The 9,448-nt window shown below is 43.4% G+C and overlaps 1 protein-coding gene across 1 annotated transcript; it reads left to right on the top strand.

Moving 5' to 3' along the window:
• The first annotated feature begins 6,446 nt into the window (after window positions 1-6,446).
• LOC109199461 (uncharacterized) lies at window positions 6,447-8,376 on the top strand. The gene is made up of 3 exons (XM_019354831.2): window positions 6,447-6,754; window positions 6,899-7,181; window positions 7,309-8,376. Exons 1-3 carry the CDS (start codon window positions 6,663-6,665, stop codon window positions 7,978-7,980), a joined length of 1,047 nt encoding a protein of 348 aa, XP_019210376.1. The 5' UTR covers window positions 6,447-6,662; the 3' UTR covers window positions 7,981-8,376.
• Window positions 8,377-9,448: the final 1,072 nt, after the last annotated feature.

Here is a 9,448-nt window from a genome sequence, read left to right as displayed (position 1 = left end):
AAGGCCGGAGCGGTCCCTCGGACCCTCCAGCGGAGACCTGAGACGAAGTCTGGAGCGGTCCCTCAGACCCTCCAGCAGAAGCCATCACAAAGCCAGCAGGCATGGAGCCCACTGGCAGACACGAAGGCAATTGGCGCTGCACTGAGCACTGGCTCTGCCCAGGCAACGCTGACATGGTACAGTTCTCAGGGGGCTGCTTAAACTTCAGGGGTCCAGTATCAGCTGGGGACTGAGACCTAGCCTCTGGGGAAGCCCTGGAGTGGAAAACTCTGCCAACAGCGGCTAAACCATGAGAAACGCACTGAGTAGAAACAAGACTTTCTCCCTGCATGGAGTGAATGAGTGAAACTGGTAACCGAACGAGTGACGGGGCTAGCGGTGACACTGGAGACTGAGCTACAGGAGACACTGGAGGCACTGGAGACTGAGCTACAGGAGACACTGGAGGCACTGGAGACTGAGCTGAAAGTGACACTGGAGGCACTGGAGACTGAGTGGAGAGCGAGTGAGCAGCTGACACTGGAGACTGAGTGGAGAGCGAGTGAGCAGCTGACACTGGTCACTGAGTGGAGAGCGAGTGACCTGCTGACACTGTTGACAGAGCTGAGAGCGAGTGACCTGCTGACACTGGTGACAGAGCAGAAAGTGGCTGTGGGGCGGCTAGCTGAGCTTGAGGCTGCTGAGCAGGTGAATTGCTGTTTGTATTGCTATCCGCCACACAAAACACAGCCCCTGAATAAATAGTCCCACAGTTCGAAAAAGAGCTCTCACTCACCACAGCCGGCGATTTAGAAGTCCGAACGTCCGGCTGTGGGGTGGCGCGCCGGCGGCGCGATCGTCGTTTCTTCCCGGCAGACGGCTCCGACGGGCCGGGCAAAACCACATCCGGCGGGTCGGGCAGCGAGGCAGTAGTGGCTGAGAGAAGGTGTGGTGTATTGTGGAGAAAGGCCTGCATGGTCGGGGGAAGCGATCCAAGCAGCCATGGCAAGCCAGAAAAGAGCCATTGTAGCCGGCTTTCAACGGCGCGGTGAAGCTCTTTCGGAGGGCTTTCTAACATCAGCCCGAGGAGAATCTCCACATTGTAGATAATGTCGTCCCGGAGCTCCTCGGACGGGTTTAATGCCGCTGGGTCCATGGTGGCTGGTTCGTACTGTCACGTCTGCTGTGGCAGACGTGTGGAGTTGTAGAGAAGACCCAAGATGCGGCAGCTCTGGTGCAGGTGAGTATTTATTTACAGAAGAAAATACAAACAGCGATGGCGAGGGTGAGCTTGAAACTAAGAAAACCTAAACTGGAAAAACTAACAGAAACTAACCGGAAACAGCGATGCAGGGAGACACAGGGAAATACACAGAATGACCGAGGGAAACAACGCAGACGAACCAGCAACGAGGACGAGGTAACACACACTATAAATACACACGCCAGGAATCAGGGGATGGGAAACAGGAAGGGAACACACCTGGAAGACATCACAGCTGACGAGGCAGGGGAAACGTAAACAGAACACACTGACATAAGACACAGACCTTCACAATAAAGCAGGAACTTACACATGCAAGGACACAGACTAAGAAACGCGGACTTAACCAGAGATGGGCAGTAACGCGTTACTTGTAATGCGTTACTGTAATCTGATTACTTTTTTCAAGTAACGAGTAATGTAAGGGATTACTATTGCAAAAACAGTAATTAGATTACCGTTACTTTCACGTAGGAACGCTGCGTTACCGCGTTACTAAAACCGTGATTTTTTGCGAGAACGTCTCATGACAGTGACGTAAGCGAGTGCGACGTTCGTGACAACAGCTGTCTGCAGATCATAATATATCGAGTGCGGGACAGAGTGTAGCATGCAGCGTTTAAAGCGTGGAAGTACTGACCTTATTTTGAGTTTGATTCCATAAAAAGTGACAAAAACATTAGTGTCCGTTGTGCGTGGGAAGAAAACTTCTTTTTACAGCGAAAAAACCCCTAAACTTCCAAGCAAGCACCGAGTGTACTACCACGTAATGGGAAATTCACAGAGAAACTCGCGGATTCTTCCACTGACCGCTGCGGCACACCTGCACCAGGGTAAACCTCCTCCGCCTACCCCAGTCCTGCTTTACAGGTGAAAATAGAGCAACAGGACCGCTAGTCTTTGATTTTATTTATTTTCTGCTGTGTTTTACTTGCATCTATTTGAAAGAGTGAGTGTAAACACAAAAAAATATTTTATTTTATGTGCTGGAATGTGCAGAAAATAGGTTTAAATGTTAAACAAATTTCTTCCAGTCAGAGAATGTTGCATATAATTTAATTTTTGCTTGATGCATAAAGTTAAAAGATTAAAACTAATAAAACAAGTTTTAAAAAGAGACTTTTCCATTTGATTACATTTTGTATGATGAATTATGCAGAAAAAGTAGAATTGGGCTGAAAGATCTATCGCTTTATCACCTATTCAGGTTGTAAATCGTGTTTTTAAAAAGTAACTAAGTAACTAAGTAACTAAGTAATTGATTACTTTTGAAAATAAGTAATCAGTAAAGTAACGGGATTACTTTTTGGGGGAAGTAATCAGTAATTAGTAACTGATTACTTTTTTCAACACTGGACTTAACACAGGAATACATGAGCAGAACCGAATAAACACTAAATAGAGGAAGAACAGAACCAAAATCACAATAAGAGAAAACACAAAACACTGGGTCAAAAGGACCCAGGACCATGACACAGTGTGTGTTGTTTCAAGCGTGCCTTTAAAATCATTGACTTAAATACATTGCATATTAGAGTTTTTCTGAATTGCTAAAACACTAAATCCCATTGTAAAAACTGTCAACTATGAAAACTCTTTCATCAAATCAATCCCACAATTGCCAAAATTTTAAACACTATTCATCTGGCTAGGACACCATTTGCAAATCTGAATCTTCCATTTACCAAAACTCTAAACACATTCTCAAACTCAAAACACATTTAGCAGTGTGGTGCACTTGTACCCAGAATGGTGCACACAGACTACAGAAGTTAAACACACTGTTTTCATCATTAACACACTACCACTCAAAATTAAAAACACATGTTGCAACCTCTTCTTCTGCTTTTTGCTAAACTGAAAACAGCTTCATCCACGAAGATGTATTCATGAGGCCTGCTGTGCGGAAGCACCTGCACGGCATCCGCAATCACGCCCGCCTGTTAAAACCCAGGGACTTAGGGTTGGCGAACGATTGTGGTGTGATGTACAGTGGCTTGCAAAAGTATTCGGCCCCCTTGAACTTTTCCACATTTTGTCCCATTACAGCCACAAACATGAATCAATTTTATTGGAATTTGTTAAGAGATTTTTCAGGATTTTGGGATTTTTATTATGCTATGCTTAAAAGTACGTTTCTTTATCTAAATATGTTTGCTCTTTCAGTTACACTTAAATGGGGAAGTGCAGACTCAACAGGAAGCCTGCACAGTTCTATTTTATCTCTTCCTGTACGTCTCTGAGAATGCTATGAATAAAAAGGCTGACAACTATTGCTCCCTGAGTCTCACCCGTGTACACGTTAAACCTGTCTGAGCGTTTTTATTCCGACCTGAGTTGCAATACAGGAAAACTCCTGACATTTCTTGGTCCTTCGAGCCGGATGGGACACAGCACTTTTGTGTGACCCCACAGGAAAGCCTCATCGAGTCCTGCCGTCGTGAGAAGCCCGCGCTGAAGTCTGTCGACAGCTCCTGTCCAGGTACAGGATAAAGTCCAGAGACGTGAATTCGGGTTCTGGCCGGCGTTCTTATAAGTGGTCCACGGCAGTGGGGGTCAATGAGGTAGACCTGAGAGACCGGCAGCAACCAGGTGAATATTAACACTCTGAGACACCTCGCGTAAAATAAAATAGAGCTCGTCTGGGACTGGTAGCTCCCCCATAGTGGGTAAAGTAGGCTCGCCCAGAGGGGCTGGTAGCGTTTTAAAATAAAGATAGAGCTCGTCAGGGACTGGTAGCTCCCCCGTAGTGGGTAAAGGTAGCGCGCGTGAGTAGACACACGGTGTCCGTGTTTTGTTTTTGTATTGTTTTATTTTTGTTGGTGGAATAAGTTGATTTTACAGCACAATAAGGAGGCTGAACTATTCCACTATTTTGTTTGCTGTTGGCCACCCAAGTACTGGTGAAAAGAGAGAAACAGGTCGTGTTTCATCACGTAAAGGTGACACCGCTTTCAAGAATAGCTTGAAAGTAGAAGGCCGTGTCAACTACCTCTCTCGATTCTCGTGCCAGAGAAGGTGCCGCAGTGTAGTTGTAAAGTATTAAAATTAAAAGGATTAAAATGGGTAATGAAGCTTCAAAACTCACTGCTGACGAGCAGTGGGTAGAAAAGAAATGTCCAGGTGCCGGACAAATTAGTGCATATAGATGGAGAAATCCAAAGAAAACCTAAATGTCCCACGTGGGAGGGAAAATGCATTGACTAAATTATAAGAAACCCTCCAAGCAGAAATAAATACTGAAAAGGATCCTAAAAAGAAAACAAAGAGTACACAAGAGCTGTAATGTTTTAAAGCATGGAAAGAGGAATGTAGTGGAATAAACAAAAGGTTAAATAAATTAGGGCTTATCTACTGTATTCAAACTGATAACAGTAACTGGTAAAAAAAAACTGGTACTAACGAATGAAACAAAATTGGGAAGACAACCAAGCTGAATAGAATAAATGAAAGCAGATAATTCACACGAAAATATATCAAATAAAAAAGAGAGATGCATAAGGTATATTAAGGCTGTGTCATTGTTCAGCCAAGGAAAAGCAAATGTCTCCAGCTTGGGAAGGTGTGAAGCTGCAGATTCACACAGACCCGTGATGGATACATAATAAAATATTAAAATAAACTATTGTATATTAGTAGTAAAGTAGTAAAGTAGTGTATTGTAATATACTATTGCTGTTATAAAAAAGGAAAAACAATACAATGATAACATTAATAATGACATACTATTAATAAGAAGAGGCACCTCAGTCAGTTATGATGTGAGGTGGAAGATTGTTAAAAGTAGTCTGATTCAAGCTTAAGGTTTGCTCAAACTCAGTACAATGATATATGAGATGAAGAAAATAAGGAAATAACTACACTAATCAGGTGCATAGGGACACTTGACCTGCTTGTAAACCTGTCATCTTAGATGAGACTTCGTTAGGATGAAGAGCAAACCTATACTAACAACTAATGAGAAGCTGAATTAAATATGTGGACACTACCAAGCTAATGAGGAGCGGTGACGCGCATGGAGATGCTGGTTTTGCTCACTACAATTGTAGTTAGAGTTTGAATTCATTACTGTGGATGTACAGTGAGTGACCTCTATATATCTTGAAAAGCATCTCTGAAATACTCGTATGAAAGCATATTTTGAGTGATTTTAACTGTGTGAATGCTGTGAGTAGTAGGTTTTGAGTGATTGGGTGTGATTTGTACAAAGATAATAAAACATAAGTAATAATAACACTACAAAGGTTCATAGTAGAGTGAGTGAACGAGTGGAAGTTTGAGAGAAAAGGCAGTGTGTGTGATGATTCCTGATGTCTGAAAGGGCTCTATTCAGGAGTGTGAGCGTGACATAAAGGTGTTGGTTTTAGATCAAGATTTAGTAGAATTAAAGAGGGTTTATAGACTATGAATACAAAGAGAAATAAAAGAGTTCGATTAGTCTGCAGGAAACAGGAAATATGTGTGCCTGTGGTGTGTCAAGACAGCTCACAGAGAGAAACAGAACTCTATGAATAGACTCTATGACTAGAATGAATAGACAACACATACTCAAATTGTTATATGTGAAATTATTTTTGGAAAGGGTCAGAGGAGATAGTTTGAATTTAGAACTCAGTGATAAGATGCATGAATTAAACCTTATTGCAATAAACACTTGCAATGGAGAAAGCAGCTTACACTCAATTACAGTTTTTCTCGATTGCTTAAACACTATAACCAGGCCTCTAAACTAAAATTTCAAAACCATAAACGCTATTGGTCAAAAAGCTCACCCATTTCCCTGAACTATAAACACTATTCCCTGCTTTGACACATGACTCAAATTTGGTGAACTGGTACTGCAAAACTCTACACACAAATCCCTACATTTTACAGTGCTTACACCATGTAGTCATGTAGAAAGCACTAGCATGCAATAATGTTAACTTAAGTCAGCATAGCTTGAGCCCAATTAGCACACAATTAACCAGGTGGAAACACTAGGAGTCAAAATTTAGCACACACCAATCAGAACCTGCGATGGATAGATAAAAGGGCCAAAGTCAGCTCATTCAGGTTTGAAACAATGGATCCAAAGAGATGCAAAGGAAGAGGACGTGGTGGAGAAAGAGGACGTGGTGAAAGAGGAGGACGTGGTGGAGAAAGAGGACGTGGTGAAAGAGGAGGACGTGGTGGAGAAAGAGGACGTGGTGAAGGAGGAGGACGTGGTGGAGAAAGAGGACGTGGCGAAGGAGGAGGACGTGGTGGAGAAAGAGGACATGGTGAAAGAGGAGGACGTGGTGGAAGAGGAGGAGGAGGTGGTGAAGGAGGTGGAGGTGGAGAACGACGGCGACAAGGAAGGGGAAGAGCAAGGGCACGAAGACAGTCAGTCTCGGATGAAATTCGAGCCACTTTAGTTGACCATGTCCTTGTCCATGGGATGACTATGAGGGAGGCTGGGCAACGAGTACAACCAAATTTGAGTCGCTTCACTGTTGCCTCCATCATCAGAACCTTCAGGGAGGAAAACAGGTAGGTGTACTTGCAGTAAGACTGCTTTGTACAGTAACGTTTAAGTTACTGAATTTATGTGTCTTGAGTTTCAGTATGTTTCCATTATTTTCCTGTAAAATGAATGTGTGACAGTTACAGTAATGAGTGCTTCTATTTTTGTAGGACACAGAGACGACCACCTGGTGGAGGCAGGTTAAGGCTTTTGTCGGAGGAGCAAGAGAGGGAACTTGTAAACATGGTAATTGCAAATAATGTAATCCGCCTGCAAGAGATTCAAAGGAGAGTGATTGAGGATGATCATCTTTTTCGAGGCATAAATGCCATCAGCCTCTCCACAATTGACCGCATCCTCCGAAAGAATCAATTCCGGATGAAACAGGCATACCGAGTCCCTTTCGAACGAAACTCTGACAGAGTGAAAAACCAACGTGTGGAATATGTTCAGGTATGAGTTTTGATACTGTATAAGGTATTGTGTACCATCACAGCATGGCAGTTTATGCTGCCATTTCAGCACTCTTGAACTTTGGTTCAGGGTACCGATTGACTCTACTGTGTTATGTGTTTTGCAGAGAATCTTTGAGATTGAAGGACGGCCTGTTCCCCATGAAATGATCTTTGTGGATGAGGCAGGTTTTAACCTGACCAAAAGAAGGAAAAGGGGGAGGAACATAATTGGCCATCGGGCTATTGTAAATGTCCCTGGTCAGCGTGGGGGGAATGTCACTATGTGCGCAGCCATCAGCCAACGAGGGGTACTCCACCGCCATGCCGTACTAGGACCCTATAACACTATGCTTCTCCTTGCTTTTCTTGATGGTTTAAGACAACATATGTTCCAGCTGGACTACAGGGAACCAGCACAGCCAGAGCAGCCTCACTACGTTGTTGTGTGGGATAACGTCAGCTTCCATCGCGCTGCTCTGGTTCGTGACTGGTTTACCAATAACCCAAGGTTTTCTAATATCTTTCTGCCTGCATACTCCTCCTTTCTAAACCCGATAGAGGAGTTATTTTCGGCATGGCGGTGGAAAGTGTATGACCGAGAACCTTATGTCCGTGTTCACCTCCTTCAGGCCATGGAAGAGGCCTGCCTAGACATATCAGTAGATGCATGCCAGGGGTGGATCAGGCATGCAAGAGGATTTTACCCCCGCTGCCTGGCTGGGGCCAATATAGCCTGTGATGTGGATGAGATTCTCTGGCCTGACCCAGACCAAAGACAAGATGCTGTGGTGGGATAATGTTTCTGGTGTGTGTTGTACTGTATAGTACATGAATGACAATGTGCCACTGTACATACATTGGTTGCGTCTTTTGTGTTTATCATGTGACAAGGGTTTTGAAGGGGAGAACCATAAGCAACCTAATTGTTTTGGAACTATTGTTTTGAATTAATTGTACCAGTGTGCAAAACTCTGTTGTAGTGTGTGTGTTTTTGAGGGCTTGTGTTTGATGTCTGAGGGCAAAGTTCGGTTTTTCAGCAGGAGTGAATAGTTTTGGGTGTAGAGCTTCATTTTGACCTGGAAATAGGATGTTTGGGGAATTGAGTGAGATGTTATGGATTTGTGTTTACTGTTGTGCGGATATGAGGCGTAGTTTCAAGAAATGTGTTTTAGCAATCGAGAAAAACTGTAATATGAACACAAAGCCTTGATGCCATAGGCAATTTGTTTTGTTTTTGTTTGTTTGCTTAGTAAGTTTGGAAAACAAATTTGTGATCATACTTGTGGATCACAGTGACACATAATGATTTGGGCATATGATTTGTTGATGCCTAGTTTTAGAGCTGTGAGCTATGAACTGTAAGCAATGCAAGGAAGAATGCAGAAGTTCGACACATGCCAGACAACTTTCCTATGTAGGCATTTTGCTTACACTGTCACACATCAGAATTGCTGTATGCTGTATCACGCGCTGACCTTCACAGCACCCCACAGGCTGGTGTCGTTGATATCTTTGTAGACGGTTCAGCGTCCAAAAGTAGCCTTGGGCGGAACTGTGTAGGTTATGCGGTAACCACAGTAGACACAATTTTAGAAGCAAAAGCACTAACTTCCTCACACTCTGCACAGAGCGCAGAACTCACGGCTGTCATACGTGCCTAACCCAACTGCAACATGGAAATCTTTTGAAGGCACTGTTGGAAGTGTTTATATTGCCAAAACAGTTCAGAGGTCACTGAAGGCAATAACTTCGCAGACCAAAGCCGCAAAAGCAGCAGCACAACAAACTATAGACATATTAATGTCTGACTCCTCAATGCAAATACCACTTGATGTGCTTATGAATGAACGAAAAGCCGCACCAACTACAGAATAATAGAAGTGGTTAAAAGGTGGAGCACAGCTAGAAGGTGGTTTGATGACTTGTAATGGCAAACCAATACTACCAAAGTCCCTACACAAATCAGCAGCATTATTGTCAACAGGAGGGGGGGTAGGAGTGGTAGACAAAATTTCGGAAATTTGTCGGAACATGCATGATTTGCCAAAAACATAATGCACATGATGCACATAATGCACACCACCTCATCCTTTTCATACGATCCACATGGATTTTATTGAGCTAAATGAATGCCAAGGCTCTACAAGTGAGCCTATAGATAAGTCAATAAGAGAAACTACACTAGCCGAATGGATGACTAAATTACTTGAAAATAGAGATTGTTCTAAACAACTCTCCAGTATCTTGCAGGTTGAAACCAGGTGA

Source organism: Oreochromis niloticus, linkage group LG9 (genome assembly GCF_001858045.2).
Source record: "Oreochromis niloticus isolate F11D_XX linkage group LG9, O_niloticus_UMD_NMBU, whole genome shotgun sequence".
In the NCBI taxonomy this organism is placed as follows: domain Eukaryota; kingdom Metazoa; phylum Chordata; class Actinopteri; order Cichliformes; family Cichlidae; genus Oreochromis; species Oreochromis niloticus.
The sequence above is the reverse complement of the archived record's forward strand: the minus strand, read 5'-3'. Positions and strand labels throughout refer to the sequence as shown.